We start from the raw sequence: 23,206 nt of genomic DNA, 5'->3' as shown, positions 1-23,206 counted from the left end.
CGCCCCTTTTTCGGCGGCTTCCGGTTTTCTCTGTACAGCCTGTGGCATTATGGGTCTTGTAGTCTGGGGGAAGTCCCGCCTCCATGGCGACGGTTTACTTCCGGTTTCGAGCACCCAGCTTTCCCGGGAGAGCAGGGGAAAGAGTAAAATCTAGATCCCTGCTTCGGCCTAAACCGGGTCCATGTGCGGTAACTCCTCCCACTTTTTCAGGCATCCGCCCTGTGAATTAGCTTTTATGTGTGGTTTGCACAGGAGACACGGTTCAGTGTTTGAGAGCATACGGGGACACAGGACTGGGGTAAGTGCTTCTTCCCTCAGCCTGACAGCAGTATTTTTTCTAGACCTAGTAGCTCATAAGGAGATACGGAGCATAGCAGCAGCAGCAGCAGCAGCAATAGAGTCATGTCTAGAAAGACTAAGACTCACTCAGTTCTGTATACCTCATGCATTACCTGTCAGTCTGCTTTTCCGCATGCGCAAAGTAACCATTTCTGTGAGGCTTGTGATTCCGAGCGCGTGCAGGAGCCCCCGTCTGCTACCCTGTCTGCTTCCCCGCCGGCTATCCTGCCGGGTGTGCCTGTACCTGGGTCGGCAGTGTCTCCCCCTGAGTGGGTCATATCATTAACGCAGTCTATGGCGTCTCTAACAAAGGCGGTTGAGTCCCTTCAAGCCCCTGTCAGGGACATTCATCCGCCTGTTTTGGAAAGATCCTCCGATTTTCAGGATCCTCCGGCCTGCAGGGGCCGTACTCCCTCTAGGCAGACACAGGGGAAACGATCCCACACAGCGTCTCCCGGTCCGTCAGGTGCATCAGCATTTTTGAATCCTGTCTCTCGATCTCCCTCTCCTGCGGAATTGAGTGAGCACGGTTCGGACTATGACTCAGAGGGGTCTTTTGATTTAGAAGCTCCTGGTTATCAGGAATCTGTTGACAGTCTCATTGAGGCCGTTAACCAGACTTTGGGAGTAGAGGATGTGGCCACCTTACCTTCTGGTCATAAGGTGTCCTTTAAGAAATTCAAGCAACCTCATAAGGTGTTTTCTACTCATCCTGAGTTTGAGGATTTAGTCCAACGTCACATGGAGCGACCGGATAAACGTTTCTTAGGCCCTAGGTGCAAGGTATCCGTTCGCTCCAGAGCTTTGTAAAAAGTGGGCAGAATCCCCTTCAGTGGATCCTCCCGTATCCCGTTTGGCCTCTAGTACGTTGCTGTCTCTTCCTAATGGGTCGTCTATTAAGGATCCGACTGATCGGCTCCTAGAGAGTCTAGCTCAGTCTTTGTTTGAGGCTTCAGGGTCAGCCCTCGCACCGTCTTTTGCGGCCACATGGGTTGCCAAAGCTATGATAGCTTGGTCAGAGTCTGTAACTAAGGCTCTTCAGGATAAGGGGTTTCCTGTAGAGGTGATAGAGATGTCAAATCAGATATCTTTAGCAGGAAATTATCTGATTAATGCATCCTTGGATGCGGCAAATTGTTCAGCATTGGCTGCGGCAAATGCTATTGCTATCAGAAGGGCCCTATGGCTAAGAAATTGGCGGGCGGACTCTACTTCAAAAAAGTCCCTTACATCCCTTCCTTATCAAGGTGTCCGTCTTTTTGGCGAAAAATTGGATCAGCTTATATCTGATACCACGGGAGGTAAAAGTAATTTCCTTCCTCAACAAAAGGTTAAGCAACCTTTTCGTCGCCAATTTCAAGCAAGATTTAAATCCTTTCGTAACTCCCGGTGGTCTGCGGCACCAAGCGCAGGTCCCCCAAGTCGGCCTGTCCAAGACCGGGAGCACCAGGTTTCCTATAGGGCCAATCCATTGGCAAGAATGCGGTATCAACCGTCAAGATCTAGGGGATCTAGATATCCTCGATCTTCGGCTAAATGACTGGAGGCAGCCTCTCATCGCTTCCAACAGAGTAGGCGGTCGCCTACTATTGTTCCATCAATCCTGGCTGTCAGTTGTTCACGACAGATGGGTAAGAGACCTGGTGGTTTCAGGGTACAAAATAGAGTTTTCCTGTTTCCGTCCAGTCTTCCCAGTTCAAAAACCCGTCTAAGAGCTTTATTCAGAGCAGTCGAGTCTCTTCAGTCCAACGGGGTCATTGTCCCTGTTCCAAAGGAAGAAAGGTTCAAGGGGTTTTATTCAAATCTGTTTACGGTTCCCAAAAAGAATGGGACCGTGAGACCCATTCTGGACCTAAAGTGTCTAAACAAATTCATCAGCACTCGTCGCTTCCGTATGGAATCTCTCCGCTTGGTCATTGTGGCTATGGAAAGGGGAGAATTCCTGGCTTCCATAGATATTCAAGACGCCTATCTGCACGTTCCTATATTTCCTCCTCATCAAAAATTTCTACGGTTTTCCATAGGTGAGCGACACTTCCAATTCACTGCATTACCTTTCGGGCTCGCCACTGCTCCCAGGGTGTTCACGAAGGTGATGGCAACAGTGGTGTCAATCCTGCACTCTCGAGGCATAGTCATTCTGCCTTACTTAGACGATCTCTTAGGGTACCGTCACACAGTCCCATTTCGATCGCTACGACGGTACGATTCGTGACGTTCCAGCGATATCCATACGATATCGCTGTGTCTGACACGCAGCAGCGATCAGGGATCCTGCTGAGAATCGTACGTCGTAGCAGATCGTATGGAACATTCTTTCGTCGCTGGATCTCCAGCTGGCATCGCTAGATCGGTGTGTGTGACACCGATCTAGCGATGCGTTCGCTTGTAACCAGGGTAAACATCGGGTTACTAAGCGCAGGACCGCGCTTAGTAACCCGATGTTTACCCTGGTTACCAGCGTAAAAAAAACCAAACAGCACATACTTACATTCTGGTGTCCGTCAGGTCCCTTGCTGTCTGCTTCCCTCAGCTTCCCGCACTCGCTGACTGCCGGCCGTAAAGTGAAAGCAGAGCACAGCGGTGACGTGTGCTGTGCTTTCACTTTCACTTTACGGCCGGCAGTGAGTGCGGGAAGCAGACGGCAAGGGACCTGACGGACACCAGAATGTAAGTATGTGCTGTTTCTTTTTTTTTACGCTGGTAACCAGGGTAAACATCGGGTTACTAAGCGCGGTCCTGCGCTTAGTAACCCGATGTTTACCCTGGTTACCTGGGGACCTCGGCATCGTTGGTCGCTGGAGAGCGGTCTGTGTGACAGCTCTCCAGCGACCACACTACGATTTACCTACGATCACGGCCAGGTCGTATCGCTGGTCGTGATCGTAGGTAAATCGTATAGTGTGACGGTACCCTTAGTCAAAGGACCAACTTTTCAGGCATGCTCGTCTAGGGTGGCTGGTCAATTTAAAGAAGTCATCTCTAGTACCATCTCGGAAGATCTCTTTTTTAGGGATGATCTTCGACACCTCTCGGGGGCTAACTATTTTACCCCAGGACAAGGTGCTTTGTCTCCGGCAGGAGGTAAAAATTCTTCGGCAGCCAAGTTTCCATTCAATCCGGTTCTGCATGAAGGTCTTGGCCAGGATGGTAGCAGCTATAGAAGTGGTTCCATTCGCCCAATTCCATCTTCGTCCACTCCAACAGGCACTTCTGTCAGCCTGGGACAGGAGTCCTTTGTCTCTCAACCTCAGGTGTCGTCTGGCTCCTGGGGTCAGGCAGTCCCTGATATGGTGGATGAGGAGTTCCTCCCTACTTCAGGGGAAAGCTTTTCCTCCAGTTCATTGGCTGGTAGTCACTACGGACGCCAGCCTTCTCGGTTGGGGAGCAGTGTTTCTTCAGCACACGGCTCAGGGTCGTTGGTCCCCAAGGGAATCAACCCTTCCAATCAATCTGTTGGAAATAAGGGCAATTTGGCTGGCTTTGCAGCACTTTCACCATCTTCTGGCGGGTCGCCTGGTGCGGATCCAATCGGACAATGCCACGGCCGTGGCCTACGTAAATCATCAGGGGGGCACTCGCAGCAGATCAGCCATGCGCGAGGTAGGACAAGTCCTCCGCTGGGCCGAGAACAATCACTCTGTGATCTCGGCAGTTTACATCCCGGGCAAGGAGAACTGGGCAGCGGACTTTCTGAGCCAACAGGGTCTTGCGCCCGGGGAATGGTCTCTTCACCCCGATGTTTTTCGGCAGATATGTCTACGCTGGGGAATCCCGGACGTGGATCTAATGGCCACCGGGTCGAATACCAAAGTACCCAGGTTCGTTGCACGGTTTCGAGATCCAGGAGCAATTGCCGTAGACTCACTAGTCCTATCTTGGAACCAATTTCATCTTCCATATCTGTTTCCCCCTCTGGCGCTGCTTCCAAAGGTCATCAGGAAGATCAAGTTAGAGGGAGTTCCGACAATTCTAGTTGCCCCAGATTGGCCTCGGAGGTCATGGTACGCAGACCTAGTTCAGCTGATCATCGGGGTTCCTTGGCAGCTACCAATGCAGCCAGATCTTCTGTCGCAGGGGCCGATATTCCACCAGAACTTAGAGGCCCTGCGTTTGACGGCTTGGCCGTTGAATCTTGGATTCTGACCCAGGCCGGTTTTTCTCAGAAAGTAGCCTCAACTATGCTTAATGCTCGAAAGACAGCTTCAGCACGCATTTACCACCACACCTGGAAAGTCTTTCTCTCATGGTGCAGGAAGAAGGGTCTTCCTCCTCTTCGGTTTTCCATTCCTAATGTCCTAGCTTTTCTCCAATCTGGTCTAGACTCAGGTCTCGCTCCAAGTACCCTTAGGAGGCAAATATCCGCCTTATCGGTTCTTTTCCAGCGCAGGATCGCTACCAATCTGCAAGTAAAAACTTTTTTGCAGGGAGTCTCTCATATAGTCCCTCCTTACAAAGCTCCGATAGAAGCTTGGGACCTTAATTTGGTCTTGAGTGCTCTTCAGGAACCTCCATTTGAGCCCCTCCAAGATATTCCTTTAAGGTACCTTTCTTGGAAGGTTTTGTTTCTGGTAGCTATAACATCCATTAGGCGGGTATCGGAATTAGCGGCCTTGTCCTGTCAGGCGCCGTTTCTACAATTTCATCAGGATAAGGTGGTACTGAGACCAGCACCTTCCTTTTTGCCAAAAGTAGTCTCCTCATTCCACATTAATGAGGACATTGTCTTGCCTTCTTTTTGTCCTGCGCCTACACACCGGGTGGAAAAAGCTCTCCATACTCTAGATTTGGTGAGAGCTCTGAGAAGATACGTTTCTCGGACCGCTTCTTTTCGAAAGACGGATGTGCTGTTCGTTCTTCCTGCGGGTCATAAAAAGGGACTCGCAGCCTCTAGATCGACCTTAGCCAGATGGATAAGAACCACTATTCAGGAGGCCTACCGTATCAAGGGTGCAGCCATCCCGGCTGGGATCAGGGCACACTCTACTCGGGCGGTAGGGGCTTCCTGGGCGCTTCGGCACCAAGCTTCAGCAGAGCAGGTTTGCAAAGCGGCCACTTGGTCCAGCCTGCACACTTTCTCTAAACATTACAATATCCACACTCAGGCCTCTGCTGATGCAAGTTTGGGAAGGAAAATTCTTCAGGCTGCGGTATCACACCTATAGGCGGTAAGTGCCTTGGGGTTTTCTTCCAGTGAGTCTTCTTCCCACCCTGGGACTGCTTTGGGACATCCCACAGTCCTGTGTCTCCCAATGAGACGATGGAGAAACAGGGATTTTTGTGTTACTCACCGTAAAATCCTTTTCTCCGAGTCGTTCATTGGGGGACACAGCTCCCTCCCTATTCATTTTATTTGTCTATGGGGTTGTTCAGACTATAGTATTATTCTAGACATGATGTCTTTGCTCTAATGCTGTTTTGTTTTCTCTATCTCCTACTGCTTGTGCACCAAACTGGAGCTGTCAGGGCCAGTGGCAAGGTGTATACTATGGAGGAGGAGATAACTTTTTTTTTTTTTATACCTACTTAGTGTCAGCCTCCTGGCGGCAGTAGCATACACCCACAGTCCTGTGTCCCCCAATGAACGACTCGGAGAAAAGGATTTTACGGTGAGTAACACAAAAATCCCTGTTTTTCCTCTTAGCGATCCCTTCTATCAGGCGAGGATCAGAGTGATGGCTTTCACCTGTCTCTCTCCTTCTCCGGGACAGAGTGGTCTTATTTTCGGCTCCCTCCTTTCTCCCTAGTATGTTCTCCGCCACGACGTGATTGCTTTTCTTCATTTTGATACTTTCCCTCTCATCTCCCTGAGAGGTTCTTGCCCAATCTGACCTTCAGATGCCATGTTGGTCGTCCCAGTATGCTCCTGCCGAGGTCGGACCACCTCGATTTGCCAGTGCAGAAGATCAGACTAAGCTAGGGCGCCCCTGCCAGGGTACGGCTCACTCCCCTGTGTAGTGGAAGCCTGCTGGGTCATACAGGCATCTATTTTTCTGTCCCATAGGGCCGTTGCTAAGTCCTCATCTTTGTGGAGCTCTTACCTTTGCGTCAATGGATGCAAGTCTTAGCAGGAGGGTACTGCAAGTGACAGTTGCTTGGGTGGTAATCTGAGAGACTGCCATTCTTCCGTCTGCAGAACTGATATTCGTTTTCACACCCCAGAGACTACTTTAGAACATTCCATGATTCCCTTTTTCCTCAATGAAATGTCTGAGAAATGGAGATTTTTGGTACTCACTAGTGATGAGTGAGTGTACTCGTTACTCGGGTTTTCCCTAGCACGCTCGGGTGACCTCCGAGTATTTGTTAGTGCTCGGAGATTTAGTTTTCATCACCGCAGCTGAATGATTTACAGCTACTAGCCAGGCTGAGTACATGTGGGGGTTGCCTGGTTGCTAGGGAATCCCCACATGTAATCAAGCAGGCTAGCAGCTGTAAATCATTCAGCTGTGGTGATGAAAACTAAATCTTCGAGCACTAACAAATACTCGGAGGTCACCTGTTTGGCGGTGGGGGTGACTTGGTTTTGCACTGAATAGTTGGATGAAGGCTCTCGGAGAGGGGTCTGCTTCTTTTCTAAGATGTATTCTTATATATAACCCATGATTCCCGTGTCCCCCCACCAATGAAGGCTACGAGAAAACGATTTTACGGTGAGTGCCAGAAATCTTTATTCTGCGATGGCTGATTCACACAAATAATGGGCGGCACTCGTTCATTAATGGGCTGACCACCATCTTCCAGAATGACTTGATGAATTTTCCTCATATTTTGATCAATTTCGGCCACTGATTGTAATAACAAAAAAATGAGAGCAAAATAGGCAAAAAATTGAACGACGGGAAAGTCACTGGAGGGGAACGCAGCCGGCCCCACAACATTAGCTGGCAGACTGACTCAGAAGGGGTCTGCGAAGGTTCACCCAGCGGAGAGAGTTAGTACTACAAGTACCTTACCCTCCAGGAGACTGTTCCTGTATCTTTTGAGTTCCCATTGTATGTGCCTGAAGGTAGTCACGGTCTGGATGGATGCTGCTGCTCTTTCCAGTGCAGCTGGTAAACGGTGTGCACCCATATACCGGCGCGGGGGCTTCTGTATGGTGAATGGGGAGACCTGCGGGAATGTTATCAGATAACTGCATACCAAAAAAAAATATCTTTTAGGAATAACTACTAATATATTTTTTGGTAGAATTTTTTTTTTTTTTTTTGCCATTTTTTTTTTTATATATACAATGTAAACCATTCTCATGCCATTACCCCTAAAGTTGGATGGTAAACCTTCCCCCATCATGGTTACATTATTTTTAGAGATGGGAGAATCAATTGGCAGCAGAGATCAGACCGGAGTCCTGCGAATCGATTCCCTCATCCCTAATGTTTGCACGTGAACGGCGCAGATTCAAAATTCTTCTTTCTTTTCTCAGGTGCGCCACCTTGTGGCCACACTGTTCACTACATTATATATAGGCGGCAGTAACCTTGCCATGCAGAATATGCAAAAAAAAAATATATATTTTCTGAGATAAGGTTCAGTTTCTTCAAGATAAATTCGTGGTGGTGGAAGCGAGGCGGCACATAAGTGCTTTTATCGTATGGCTCAAGGACACGGACATCTGTGAATATTGCGTTCTGTTTTCGCAGCTCTCCTGTTCCTGCTGAAGGTCCTGCATACATTCCAGGGTCAAAACAAGTGAGTACAGAACATAATATTTTTTTCTTTTTAACTGTTCCAGCCTATTATCATCTCTGATAAAGGCACATATTGTCACCGCTCGTATTCTTATCCTGCAATCTCCGCTCTTGTGAAGTAGAGCTGATTCTTCGTCTCTTTGTACATGACCTATGGTGCAAAACCGAGAACGCTGCCAAGTTCCCTCTATTAAATCAATGACAAAACCTCAATACTGGGTGGGTTTCAAGAAAAAAAACAAAAAACGCAGATCCTGCCTGAAAAATGCAGTTTATTGTCCGCTACTGTATATAGTATCCCCATGTATGGATGTCATGTCCCCACCGTACGGCATAACATAGGCCTGGGGACGATCTATGCCTCCTCCTCCGATCTTAAAGGAAGTGAGATCTCTTTGGTATTTCTTCTGCACAAGCGGCTGCTTTATGCAGAGCACTACGGCGTGTTAAAAGAAGCGTCGTTGTGTAGTTAAACACTGCTTTTTTTATTCTGCGTTAATGATGCATTTTTGGCATGTCCTGTGGATGTGCCATAAATGTACTGAATGAGAGTATCCCTTTAAATAGGTTGCGCTGCCTTAGGTTACAAGTCTGCACTGTCGGGATTCTCTGGCGCTGGAAGCAGGCGGTCATGTGAGCGCAAGATTATGTTCTGCCTACTTCCGGTCACATTCCGACTAGACGTGTCAGGCTTGCTACGTGAGCTACGCCACGTACGTCTAGTCGGCACATGACTGCATGCATACAAATGACCGTACATGCGCTGTCAGGATTCACACGTCTGCAGTCACGTGGAGTGACTGCAGATTTGTAGCCTAAAGCTAATGCCTTTAGAAAAAAAAAAAAAAATCGTCTAAAAAAGTTTGGCCAAAATAACAATGCCGGGTTAAAAGGATGAGATTTACTTTGTTCTATGTCTATGTATTTTGTCTCTTAGGAGAATCCTGGGTGACGGTCTCGCCCAGACCCAGCTCATGCACGACCTCCTAACAGCTGTCAAGTTGTCTATGGTGCTGCTGCAGAAGTGCCCGGAGTCTGTGCGGGACGCTCTTCAGCGGGACGCTCTTCAGCGGGACGCTCTTCAGCGGGACGCTCTTCAGCGGGACGCTCTTCAGCGGGACGCTCTTCAGCGGGACGCTCTTCAGCGGGACGCTCTTCAGCGGGACGCTCTTCAGCGGGACGCTCTTCAGCGGGACGCGCAGTGTCCGTTGTGGAAGACGATGTGCGATCTGCTCCACTGCTTCTGTGGCTTCTTACTGGACGGTTAGAGAAGTATTATAGCTGCATTCGGTTCTGCTTTTTGGGCATAATTTGCACTTAGAGGGCTTTCGTCTGCCGCCGTACCCACCCAATGAAGACCTAATGCTTCACCTTCAACAATTCAGCTTTGTATAACAAAGCCTTATATATGTATATAATTCATATTAAAGGGGATGTCCATCCCTTGGGAGTCCCACCCCCCCTCGATCCCGAGACCTGGGGCTCTTGAGAGGCCAATTTGGATGGAGCGGGGGTAGATCATTAACTCTGCCTTTCTATTTATTCTAATAGGAGCGTCAAAATCATCCGAGTGCAACATTCGTCCATCTCCAGCACTCCCATTATGAAAAGTTGTCTTCAATCCCCCCCCCCCCTTTTTTTTTTCTTTTTATTTATCATGAGAACACCTTTTTAAATGCATGACCTATTTGGGCTAAAAAAAAATCACTTTTGCAATTGGGTTTCATTAAAATGTTTGCAATGTTGGCTTTTAGAGGCTTTTTGTTTTTCCAGCGCGTTCCCCTTTGATGTAGTCTGTGGTCGTAAATCAGATAAGATGAGCTCAGAAAAGGACAGAGAAGAGTTACAAGCCCTGGTGTAAGAGCCGGCTCACTCATGGAATCTCAGTTAACTCCAATCTACAATCTGGTTTCCGCCCCCATCACTCAACTGAGACTGCCCTGACCAAAATCACTAACGACCTACTTAACGCCAAAGCTACTGGACAATACTCTGTACTCCTCCTTCTAGACCTGTCCTCTGCTTTCGACACAGTTGACCACTGCCTCCTACTGCAGATGCTCTCCTCCTTTGGCATCAAAGACCTCGCCCTATCCTGGATCGCCTCGTACCTTTCCAACCGCACATTCAGTGTCTCCCACTCCCACACTACCTCCTCATCCCACCCTCTCTCTGTTGGAGTCCCCCAAGGCTCTGTTCTAGGACCCCTACTCTTCTCAATCTATACACTTGGCTTGGGACAACTCATAAAGTCCCATGGATTCCAGTACCACCTCTATGCTGACGACACTCAGATCTACCTCTCTGGCCCAGACGTCACCGCTCTGCTGTCCAGAATCCCAGAGTGGCTATCAGCCATATCCTCCTTCTTCTCCTCTCGCTTCCTCAAACTCAATGTGGACAAATCTGAACTCATCATCTTTCCTCCATCCCACATATCTTCCTTACCTGACCTATCTTTCTCCTTCGCCTCATTGGGGGACACAGGACTGTGGGTGTATGCTTCTGCCGCCAGGAGGCTGACACTAAGTAAACTTAAAAAAAAAAAATTAGCTCCTCCTCCATCGTATACACCCTGACACTGGCTACCAGAGACTCCAGTTCATGCTTAGTGTCTCAAGGAGGCACATCTCTGGGTCCTGGATCGATGGACCCGATTTTTCAACATCTTTGGATTGAAGGGGCGACGGACCTTTTTGAGGGTCCGATCTCCCCAAACCATCAACGGGCAAGTACGTGCGATTTTCTCCACGTATCCTTCCCCGCGACGTGGGATTCTTCACCGGACTTAGCCCTGACCACCCTGAGGTACCTAGACTCCAGGCTGTACAGGTGCCCATAAGATGTCCGTGTGTTCCCCCCTGAATTCTACACCCCTGCGGTGTTAGCTGGGGTGGTGGACGGTCCCTCTCCTTATCCTGGGGATAATGGAGATAGGGTTCCTGCACCGTCTTTGGTTCTACCCCTCGATAGTGCGGTATGATGGGGGGGCTCCTGGCATTACCTGCGGGGTTCGGCGGCTGTGTCCTCCGGGAGTGCGGTGCCCTTTTTTTCAGCGCTGCTGAGGCCGGCGTCTTGGTGTGGCGGCGCTGCGGCGTGGTCCGGCGCTGCTGCGTTGGGACTGCTGCGCTGCGGCGTGATCCGGCGCTGGGGCGTTGGATCTGTGGCGCTGCGGCGTTGTCCGGCGCTGTGGCGTTATTTCGGGCGACGCTGTGGCGCAGTTACGCTGCATCGGCTCTGCCTGGCCGCTTCGGGCGTGGAGCAGCTTCCTGGAGCCGGGACTTCCGGCCATCGGACCGCGCTGTGGGGCTCCGCCCCTTCCGGCGCGTCACTTCCGGTTCCGGCTCTCCTCGCTCTAAGGGGGGAAAAATTGAGGCCCCGGCTTCGGCCCTGCTCCTGGCCGCAGCATCGTTTGGCGGTCCCTCCCCCCTAAGGCCTGCTATGCATATAAGACAGTGCTTTTGGGCTCAGCATCATGCTTTGAGGATCCATCTCGGTACTCGTGGGGACACAGGACTGGGGTAAGTGCTTCTCCCTCCATCTGACTGAAGCATTCCTTTTTTCCCAGTCTCTGGCCCTGGGTATAGCATTACGGATCATTATGTCTAGAAGGGTTAAGACTCACACGGTTCTTTTTACCAGTTGTGTATCTTGTAGTGCCCTTTTTCCGCACGCCCAAAGTAATCGCCTCTGTGAGGCCTGTGACCCTGAACATGTCCAGGAGCCCCCCCCTGCCAGTCTTCCAGTAGTCTCTCCAGCTCCGGTCCCTCAGCCAGATGCTGTGGTAGCTCCTCCGGAATGGGTCACGTCCTTGTCACAATCCAGGGCGTCCCTTACTGAAGCGATCAAATCACTGCAGACCCCGGCGGTCGGGACCGGTAATCCGCCTGTCTCAGAGAGGGCCTCGGGGTCTCAGGAGTCTGCGGCCTGCAGGGGGCGCGCTCTCACTCGACAGACGCATGGAAAGTGGATTCGCAAAGCGTCTCCCAGGCACTCAGGTGCTTCCGCATCCTGGAGTTCCGTATCTCGCTCTCCTTCCCCTGCAGAAAGCGGTGAAGTTGAGACTGACTACGAGTCAGAAGGGTCTCTTAATTTTGATAAACCTGGGTTTCAGGAGTCAGTAGACAGCCTAATTGAAGCTGTCAATCAGTCTTTGGGGATAGAAGACAAGCTCGTCTCTTCCTCTGATCATAAGGTCTCATTTAAGTGGTCTAAACGGGCCCATAGGGTTTTTTCTTCTCATCCTGAGTTCAAGGACCTCATTCGACGCAATAGGGAGCACCCGGACAAACGCTTTTTAGGGCAAAGAGCTCTGAAGGCTAGGTATCCTTTTGCTTCGGAACTTTGTAGTGATTGGTCAGAAAATCCTTCTGTAGATCCTCCAGTGTCCCGTTTAGCCTCTAACACTTTACTATCTCTCCCTAATGGCTCTTCGATTAAGGATCCTACGGATCGTCTTAGGGTACCGTCACACTATAACATTTCGATTGCTACGACGGTACGATTCGTGACGTTCCAGCGATATCGTTACGATATCGCTGTGTCTGACACGCAGCAGCGATCAGGGATCCTGCTGAGAATCGTACGTCGTAGCAGATCGTATGGAACTTTCTTTCATCGCTGGATCTCCCGCTGTCATCGCTAGATCGGTGTGTGTGACACCGATCTAGCGATGCGATCCAGCGATACGTTCGCTTGTAACCAGGGTAAACATCGGGTAACTAAGCGCAGGACCGCGCTTAGTTACCCGATGTTTACCCTGGCTACAAGCGTTAAACTAAAAAAAAGCAAACCGCACATACTTACATTCTGGTGTCCGTCAGGTCCCTTGCCGTCTGCTTCCCGCACTGTGACTGCCGGCCGTAAAGTGAAAGCAGAGCACAGCGGCTGTGCTTTCACTTTCACTTTACGGCCGGCAGTCACTGAGTGCGGGAAGCAGACGGCAAGGGACCTGACGGACACCAGAATGTAAGTATGTGCTGTTTGTTTTTTTTAGTTTAACGCTTGTAACCAGGGTAAACATCGGGTAACTAAGCGCGGTCCTGCGCTTAGTTACCCGATGTTTACCCTGGTTACCCAGGGACCTCGGCATCGTTGGTCGCTGGAGAGCTGTCTGTATGACAGCTCCCCAGCGACCACACTACGATTTACCTACGATCACGGCCAGGTCATATCGCTGGTCGTGATCGTAGGCAAATCGTATAGTGTGACGGTACCCTTATAGAGAGCTTGGCTCGTTCTGTCTTTGAGGCCTCAAGCTCAGCACTTTTTCCTTCTTTTGCGGCAACCTGGGTTGCCAGGGCTATGATATCTTGGTCAGACTCGTTATCTAAGGCTCTTCAGGAAGGTAATGTGTCAGCAGAAATGGCTGAAATGTCTTCTCAGGTAGCTATGGCCGGTAGCTATCTGATTAACGCATCTCTGGATGCGGCAGATTGTGCTTCCTCGGCTGCTTCTAATGCTATTGCCATCAGAAGGGCCCTTTGGTTAAGGTCCTGGCGGGCTGATTCTACCTCTAAGAAATCTCTTACATCCCTGCCGTATCAGAGTGGTCGTTTGTTCGGAGAAAAGCTGGATCAGCTCATTTCTGACTCCACAGGAGGGAAAACTAAATTCCTTCCTCAGCAGAGGGCCAGACAGCCTTTTCGGCGCCATTTTCAGGCTCGCTTTAGAACCTTTCGCTATGTCAGATGGGCCCCAGCATCAGGTTCTCCTGCGCAGGGTCGGCCCAATCAGGACCGAGACGGTCGGACCCCTTATTCGGCCAGTCAGGGGGGAAGAATACGTCCCCAGTCTTCTAGATCTAGAGGATCTAGGACGCAAAGATTTTCGGCCAAGTGACTGGAGGCCTCTTCCGGGCATCTCCAAAAGGGTAGGCGGACGTCTACTTTTATTTCGCCAGGTCTGGCTTCAGGTAATCCACGACCAGTGGGTGGCAGAGCTCATATCTTCAGATTACAAAATAGAGCTGGTCTGCCTTCCTCCTCCCCGGTTCTTCCCATCCCGTCTTCCCAAGTGCAAATCTCTTCGTCAAAGCTTGTTCAATTCCATAGAGTCTCTCCGTATCAGCGGTGTCATTTCTCCTGTTCCAAAGGAAGAAAGATTCCAGGGCTTTTATTCCAATCTTTTTGTAGTGCCCAAAAAGGATGGAGCAGTGAGGCCTATTCTAGATCTCAAACTCTTAAACAAGTTTGTCCGCGTTCGACACTTTCGGATGGAGTCTTTGCGGTCGGTCATCGCCTCTCTGGAAAAGGGAGAATTTTTGGCCTCAGTAGACATTCAGGATGCTTATCTTCATATTCCCATCTTTCCGCTCCATCAAAGATTTCTCCGGTTTGCCGTAAACAATCTACACTTCCAGTTCACGGCATTACCTTTCGGACTGGCCTCCGCTCCCAGGGTGTTCACAAAAGTCATGTCGATTGTGGTGTCCATTCTGCACTCCCGAGGTATAGTTGTCTTGCCATACCTAGACGATCTGCTGATCAAGGGACCGACATTTCAGTCTTGCAAGGAAAATGTCGACATCACTCTGGACACCCTTTCCCGTCTAGGTTGGTTGGTAAATTTAAGGAAGTCATCTCTACGGCCGTCTCGAAAAATCTCTTTCTTAGGCATGACCTTCGACGCCTCTCAAGCCTTAACTATCCTTCCCCAGGACAAGGTCCTAGCCCTTCGGCGGGAAGTGAGGAACCTTCTACAACCATACCCTCATACGATTCGGTCCGGGATGAGGGTGTTAGGAAAGATGGTTGCAACCATAGAGGCGGTTCCGTTTGCACAGTTTCATCTTCGACCCCTCCAACGTGCAATCCTATCAGCATGGAACAAAAATCCTCTCTCTCTCAACCGCAATTTTCGGTTGTCTTTTCAGACCAGACAGGCTCTCGCTTGGTGGCTAAACAGCTCATCTCTTCTCAGGGGGAAGCCCTTTCCCCCAACCAATTGGCTAGTGGTCACAACAGATGCCAGTCTCCTGGGTTGGGGAGCAGTGTTCTTCCATCACACAGCTCAGGGACGCTGGTCTCCTCGGGAATCAGAACTCCCCATCAATATCTTAGAGATTCGAGCGGTCCGGCTAGCCTTGTTACGTTTTCACCATCTTCTGGCGGGTCGCCCTGTCCGGATTCAGTCGGACAACGCTACAGCGGTAGCCTACATAAATCACCAGGGGGGCACCCGCAGCAAGGCAGCCATGCAGGAGGTAAAACTGATTCTACTCTCACTCTGTGATCTCAGCGGTCCACATTCCGGGCGAAGAAAACTGGGCGGCAGATTTCCTAAGCCGTCAGGGTCTAGCCTCCGGGGAATGGTCTCTCCACCCCGAGGTATTTTTGCAGATATGCCATCTTTGGGGAACTCCAGACGTGGATCTAATGGCGTCCAAGGTGAATGCCAAGGTGCCCAGTTTTGTCTCTCGGTACCGAGATCCCCAGGCTCTCGCCGTGGATGCGCTGGTACTGTCTTGGAACCAATTTCATCTCTCTTATCTGTTCCCTCCTCTGGCACTGCTCCCGAGAGTAATCAAGAAGATCAAATCAGAGAGAGTGCCGGCCATCCTGATCGCTCCGGATTGGCCACGACGGACCTGGTATGCAGACCTGGTACAACTTCTAGCCGGGGTTCCTTGGCGGCTCCCCGATCGGCCAGATCTTCTATCTCAAGGGCCGATCTACCACCAGAACTCAGAGGTCCTACGTTTGACGGCCTGGCCGTTGAATCTTGGGTTTTAACTTAGGCTGGTTTTTCTCAAGAAGTGGCTGATACCTTGATCAGTGCACGTAAGTCCGTTTCGGCCAGGATTTATTATCACACTTGGAAGGTGTTTCTTTCCTGGTGTAGAGAACGCGGGCTGCCCCCTTTTGCGTTTCTCCGTTCCTAACATTCTAGCCTTCCTTCAAGCAGGTCTGGATTCTGGGCTGGCTCCGAGTACCCTTAACAGGCAGGTTTCGGCTTTATCAGTACTTTTTTAACGCAGGATTGCTCCTAATCGTCAAGTCAGGACTTTTTTCCAAGGAGTCGCTCATAAGGTCCCTCCTTATAAGACTCCTTTGGAAGCTTGGGACCTTAATCTGGTCTTAAGGGCTTTACAGGACGCTCCTTTTGAGCCTCTTCAAGAGGTTTCTTTGATGTTTCTCTCTTGGAAAGTTGTATTTTTAGTGGCCATAACGTCCATAAGACGGGTATCGGAGCTGGCAGCTCTTTCTTGTCGTCCTCCTTTTTTGCGATTTCATCAGGACAAGGTGGTGCTCAGACCAGCTCCATCCTTTTTGCCGAAGGTTGTTTCATCATTTCACATTAATGAAGATATTGTTCTGCCCTCTTTTTGTCCGGCACCTACGCACCGTGTAGAAAAGGCTCTCCATACGTTGGATCTGGTGAGGGCTCTGAGGAGGTACGTTTCCCGTACGGCCCCCTTTCGCCAGACGGATGCTCTGTTTGTCCTTCCGCAGGGTCGCAGGAAGGGATGCGCGGCTTCAAAATCTACCCTGGCCAGATGGATAAGGGCGACCATTCAGGAGGCTTATCGCTCCATGGGCATGACGGTTCCGGCCGGAATCAAGGCTCATTCGACTAGAGCAGTGGGGGCTTCCTGGGCCGTTCGGCATCAGGCCTCAGCAGAACAGGTTTGCAAGGCTGCGACCTGGTCTAGTCTGCATACATTTGTCAAACATTATAATGTCCATTCCCAGACCTCTGCAGATGCAAGTCTGGGTAGAAGAATTCTTCAAGCGGCAGTGGCGCATTTATAGACAAACATTATCTGGATGTCTTTTTCTGGTGAGTGATTTTTCCCACCCAGGGACTGCTTTAGGACATCCCACAGTCCTGTGTCCCCCAATGAGGCGAAGGAGAAATAGGGATTTTTGGTTACTCACCGTAAAATCCTTTTCTCCAAGACGCTCATTGGGGGACACAGCTCCCTCCCTGGTAGCCTTATGGCTGCTTTGGTTATATCTGATTACATTAGTCAGTAGGATCTTTTCTAGACATAAAGTTTCTGTATTTATGCTGTTATATTATTTTTTGTGTTTTCTTTTGTTCTCCTACTGCTTTTTGCACCAAACTGGAGTCTCTGGTAGCCAGTGTCAGGGTGTATACGATGGAGGAGGAGCTAATTTTTTTTTTTTTTAAGTTTACTTAGTGTCAGCCTCCTGGCGGCAGAAGCATACACCCACAGTCCTGTGTCCCCCAATGAGCGTCTTGGAGAAAAGGATTTTACGGTGAGTAACCAAAAATCCCTATATCGCAGTCAATGACATCATGCTTTCCCCTGTACCCGTAGTCCGCTGCCTCGGAGTAACCTTCGACTCTGCCCTGTCCTTCAAACCACACATCCAAGCTCTTTCCACCTCCTGTCGCCTCCAGCTCAAAAATATCTCCAGGATCCGTCCTTTCCTCAACCCCCACTAAAATGCTTGTGCACGCCCTCATCATTTCCCGCCTTGACTACTGCAACATCCTTTTCTGCGGCCTCCCTGCTAACACCCTTGCAACATCATGCACCTCTCCAGTCCATCCTTAACTCTGCTGCCCGACTAATCCATCTCTCTCCTCGCTACTCCTCCGCTTCCCCCCTCTGCAAATCTCTTCACTGGCTCCCATTCCCTCAGCGTATCCAGTTCAAATTGCTAATACTGACCTACAAAGCCATCCACAACCTGTCTCCTCCATAAATCTCTGAACTAATCTCTCGATATCTTCCCTCACGTGACCTCCGGTCCTCCCAAGACCTCCTCCTCTCCTCCACACTTATTCGCTCCTCATCCAATCGCCTCCAAGACTTCTCCAGAATATCCCCCATCCTCTGGAACTCTCTGCCCCAACACGTCCGACTATCAACCACAGTCGGATCCTTCAGACGGAACCTGAAAACTCATCTCTTCAGGAAAGCCTACAGCCTGCACTGACATCGCTGCTACCGCCTCACCAACACCGGAGCTACCGCCTCACCAACACCGGAGCTACCGCCTCACCAACACCGGAGCTACCGCCTCACCAACACCGGAGCTCCTGCAACCCTCAACCTACTGTCTCCTTCCCCATAATCCTATAGAATGTAAGCCCGCAAGGGCAGGGTCCTCGCCCCTCTGTATCAGTCCGTCATTGTTAGTTTGCTTACTGTATGTGATATTTGTAACTTGTATGTAACCCCTTCTCATGTACAGCACCATGGAATCAATGGTGCTATATAAATAAATAATAATAATAATAACTCATTCTGCAGCCATCAATAAAATAAGGCAACACTATAGACGACAAACGGAGCAATATTTTTATTAAAACCTCATTTAAAAGTTGATTTTTATCCCTAAACACATGCATCCAAATAAAAAAGTATTCCCAAAGCTAAAATCCTGGTCTTGGAAAGAATACTGTGACCAGCGGGAGAACATTGTGATAATCTGTCTTTTTTTTTTCTCTCTAGATGATTTGTTACAAAACATTCAGAGCACTGCTGGCATGGCCGCCATTCTGTATCTTAAGACCATGATTGTGGACAGTGATGAGCTGATGAATTTAGTAAGTACACGGCTTTTCCCTTCCATCATCCGTTCTTCTGCAGGTTTCTATGACTTTTTGTAAGCGGCTTATTATCCCTTGAATTTCGCTGGTTTTTGCTCCGTGTCTATTTCATTCCCTTTGATCATAGCGGTGATGTATCTGTTATTGTGTAGTTAACATGGCGCCCTTACCTTATAGGTGAATAATCTGGTTTTGCCGTCTGAGGATCCCCCTGCTGTACGAGATTGGTTTATGGCCTGCTGCAATGCCCTCTGCTCGGAGCTGCCCGATGCTGCGCTTCTCTTTTTATGCCAAGGAGCCTTGGCCATGCTAGAATGGAAAGCTGTGACTCTAGGTCATGGAGGGGAGAGGCTTCTTGTAAACCTCCTCACCGTCCTGCTGTCCCTCAGTGCTCGGTAAGAAATATACTTGATTACTCTCTATGCCCAAAATCGAAGTTGAGGGATTTCACCCCCAAACTATTTATATGCCCATGTAGCTCTTTCAAAGACAAGTCCAGCAATATCTTTCCATTACTAGTCTGTTCCTCCGTTACTGAGAAATCAGTGTTTGAATTGATATGCAAACGAGGCTGAAGAGCTATGGTAGATCTGAAGCCTCTGTCACTCCAGCTCCATTCCCCTCCCAGCGCCGCCTTCTGTTTGACTGACGGCTCCTTCGTCTGAAGTCTCACAGCATGGAGGCTGTCGATCAAGCAGCAGGAGCAGGTGGTGCTGGGTGGGGAATAGAGCTGGAGCGACAGAGGCTTCAGATCTATCATAGCTCTTCAGCCTCACTGGCATATCAGTTCAAACCCTGATTTCTCAGTAACAAAGGAACGGACCGGCCATGTAAAGGTATTGCTGGACTTATCTGTGAAAGAGCTACACACGCATATTAAGTTTTGGGGGGTGAAATTCTGCTGACAGATTCCCTTTAACGGCTGTCCATTGGAGTTTGTGTTTTTGACAGTAAGTTGTAAGCTCTTTTATTATCATTCTGTCAAAAATAACCAAGAGTTAGGTGCCATCCCTTACACAAACGTACAATGCTTGAGGGATCAGTGTATTTTTAGGCATCTCCATTTAATTTGATAAATTATGTTGTCCTACGTCCCAAAGTGCCGGACACTAGGTATCTCAGTTTTTGCTATTTACTGCTTTGCTGTCGAGTGTAATCCGTGCCTAGCAGCAGAAATTCCAGGTTACAGAATGTCACTAATGTCTGTCATACTGTGCACAGGCATTAGGCTAGTCATTGGACAATGGCAGGAGCGATACATGTCTGGAAGTAAGGGAAGTCCTAGCTCCTATTGTGCTGGCAGAAATAGCACCCACTCTACAAGAGGTAACAGAATATGAGAATCTGCACATCCCCTAGACACATTAGTCTGGTTTGTACACCAAATGCAAGTTTAGACTTAAGTCCGCACTATATCAGTGCACGTAGCCTACAGTATATGTCAGGAGGTATTGTAATGTACCAATAGACGACCCTTCACCAGATAAAGGCCAAAAGTGTGTTCTTAGAGCCTCTGGCTAAAGCGCAGCAGACTGCACGTCCTACACAGAGGGCTACTGAGAAGAAATGTACACCATGGGGTATACGTTCCTTTACAAGAAGTCCCTACGGTGGACGGACGCCTCGAAATCTGTCCCGGCAGTGGCCACCGTATGGCGCGTACCTCCTGAGCGTACACCTTCCCTGACGGTCGGCACTGACCCTGGCAGGTTGTATTCCTAACCACAGGGATCCACCACCATGACGAGTCTTTCTCAAGAAAGGTCCGAACTTGGGACCGAAACGTTACACATGGGCCAATAAAAACCGCACGTGAAATTTCAGCTATTGGTGTGCTGCCTTCGTAATTTTTTTTGCTATTTTTTTATAGATATTGATATATAATTTTTTTGTTTATTATTTCTTGTGTTTTTTTTTCTAGCCTTAGAGACTCCAGCACAGCTTTGTTTCTGTCGCGGACTTTAGCCTTATGGACAAGTTCTGCTGCAGATCTTCTGAGCTCCTCGTGTTCGGGAGACTTGAGAGCAAATCTTACTGGCCACTCGAGGGCGCTCTGCAATCTCCTCGAGTACGTGTACGCACATTGGGAACACCCTTTGGACGCCGTCCGACATCAAACAAAGCTCATCTTCAAAAACATCCTTAAAATCCATCATGCCGCCGTGGCCGGACGCTCTGGAGAGGAGGACCCGTTTCTGGCCGAACTTACGCAGAAACTGTTGAGCTTGGAGTGGCACTCGAAGGGGAAATACGCATCGCTGGCCTGTCTGGTGGAAAGCGTGGGCACTGAGCGGCTGTTGTCCGTGGATGAAAGGATCCCGTCACAGATCCTGGATGTCATGTCGGACCAGTCCTTCGCTCCTTACGCCAGTAACCTATTGGAAGCCATGTTTATAAACCACAAGAAACAGCTTCAGGCCATGGGGGAAAGCTGTTGGATTGAGCGATGGCACACTGTCTGGGTGACCCCCCTCATCGTGCGCCTGTGCGAGGAACATGTAACGCAGACCACTTATGTCATTGATTATTATTTGCCGAAGTTGCTTAAGTGTAACCCAGATAGTTTACATTACATGATTGAAAATCTCAAGACCTCAGCCTCCCTAAATATTGGTAAGCCGGATTTGCCTACCCTATACAACCTTACAAAAAAATCAGCCATATTTCCAAAACCCCTTTAAATGCCAGCTAAAGGGTCATAGGTGGTTTAAAAAAAACTTTGCGTTAATCAATAATACAGTTGAATATAAGAATAGTTGCTTCTTTCTCCACATATGAGACACTTGTCCTCCCACTGCCTCTTGAGCCCATCATTCATTAATTAAAAAAAATAATGATAAAATGTATCTTGATGAAAACAAGACAGCTCAGTAAGAGATCAGATTACAAATGCCTATTATAGTCTATGGAGAGAAGAGCAGAGATGCACATAGACGATGCTGCAGCTTTCTAGTGAGTGTTTTAACACATCGCACTGGTGGATTCACAGCTACACTGCTCAGTACTGCAGTGAAATGTCCTCCAAATTGCTGCTACTGAACATGTGCTAGATAAAAACAGGAGAACAAGAATCACTCACTTTGTACTGTGTGTGGGAGACATCATAGCGGCTAGTCTTCACCCACTAGCTCAGAGATGACTGAAAAGTAGAAATAAAACCTAAAAATGGGAAAACTCATGGCAAAATGCTGGATACAAGTCATAATAGTCAAAAGACGTGTCTTAAGAGTCATTCTGGCTTGTAATGAAGTATTGCAAGGCTCAAGGTTATGCCATCACATTGTGATCAGTGAGGGTCCGACCTCTGGGGATAAAGGGGCTGTAGGGCTGATCCAGCTACGTGACCTTTTTCCTATTTCCTCTCCGTGACTCGTGAATTCTACTCCCAAATCTGTTTTATTGGGATGTAGACCTTCTTACCTTTTCATGTATGATTTGCAAATGTTTCAACTGTCCAAAAATATTTAATTTATGGTTATGTTATTTTCTAACGTGCATATTTCTCTTCCTCAGGGTCTGGTGATAACCGCGGTGCCCTTGGTGCCCTGATGGCTTGTTTGAGAACTGCCCGCACTCACGGATACCTCCGATTTACCGAGAATTACACATGGTCCGGAAAAGTCTCCACAAGCTTAATACAACAAGGCCTTGTGCACCGACATGACCAGGTGAGAAAGGAGGAGAGGGAAAAAGTGATCCTCCTCTCCTAAAGGGATTGTTTTATTGCAGATACTAGTCTCCTATCAGTAGAATCAGGAGGCTGTGTTTCATCGTCAGACACCCACCAACTCTTAGCCCATTTTGGCAATTGCCACCAATTTCTTATACATACACACATATTTTTTTCATTATGTATACACTGCTCGAAAAAATGAACTTAACTCCTATAAAGCACAACATTGCACCAGGGCCAACTTCACCAGCGTAAGGTTTGACAACGGCTCTGAGGGTTTCATCCCAGTATATGGCCAGCGGTGCTCTGACTGCTGTTATCAGGTGGAGCTTTGTGGGGCCTTCCAAAGATATGCATCCGTAAGATCTCACTGAAGCAACGCCTAACCAGCCATACTAGATGATGTTGCGGGCAGCATAGCGTTTACCCTGGCATCCTCTTAACGTCTATTTTATGTGCTCAGTGTGAATTTGGGGCACCAATGGTGGACCTGCCAGTTCTTGTGTTCTCTGGGAAATACCAGTCAAGCTACATGGAGCACAGGTCTGACTACAGGAGGGCGGGCCCTAATGGACTCTGTTTCTTACAGCCTGGTTAAAAGCATTTACACCAGTAGCCACTGCACGTTATTTTGTAGGGCTCCATCAGGAGCAGATACCGGCCCTGTTGCTGGGTGGAGGCCTTTCTACGGCCCTGTCCGGCCCTCCTCTTGTATCGTCCAATGCATTGGCATTTGCTTCATGCCCTTGACACTACTAGGACAAGGCAAGCCTTGTGACGTCTCTTATGGAGGTGCAGTCCTGGTGTTTCTACACTGCCTGTGCAGCCTGATAGGGAGCAGGAACCGCTTCATGCTGCCAGTAGTGGCAAAGACGCCAGCAAAACTAGAGAAGAATCGGTCAGGTAGGCTATGGAGAACGTTAATGTCTGTGGTTAAATCCTGCAAAACCATTCCTTTTTTGGGGATAAATTGCTG

The 23,206-nt window shown here is 49.1% G+C and overlaps 1 protein-coding gene across 1 annotated transcript in view; it reads left to right on the top strand.

Moving 5' to 3' along the window:
• Nucleotides 1-23,206, top strand: part of THADA (THADA armadillo repeat containing) — a 626,363-nt gene that overhangs the window by 24,096 nt on the left and 579,061 nt on the right. Inside the window, exons 7-12 of the mRNA XM_069768603.1 lie at nt 7,983-8,031; nt 8,968-9,293; nt 18,460-18,554; nt 18,735-18,952; nt 20,479-21,170; nt 22,071-22,225. Of these exons, the coding sequence (XP_069624704.1) occupies nt 7,983-8,031; nt 8,968-9,293; nt 18,460-18,554; nt 18,735-18,952; nt 20,479-21,170; nt 22,071-22,225 (1,535 nt within the window). The remainder of the gene's footprint in view (nt 1-7,982; nt 8,032-8,967; nt 9,294-18,459; nt 18,555-18,734; nt 18,953-20,478; nt 21,171-22,070; nt 22,226-23,206) is intronic.

The sequence above is a fragment of the Ranitomeya imitator genome, chromosome 5 (assembly GCF_032444005.1).
Source record: "Ranitomeya imitator isolate aRanImi1 chromosome 5, aRanImi1.pri, whole genome shotgun sequence".
Taxonomy (NCBI): domain Eukaryota; kingdom Metazoa; phylum Chordata; class Amphibia; order Anura; family Dendrobatidae; genus Ranitomeya; species Ranitomeya imitator.
This window is presented reverse-complemented; position numbering and strand designations above follow the sequence as displayed.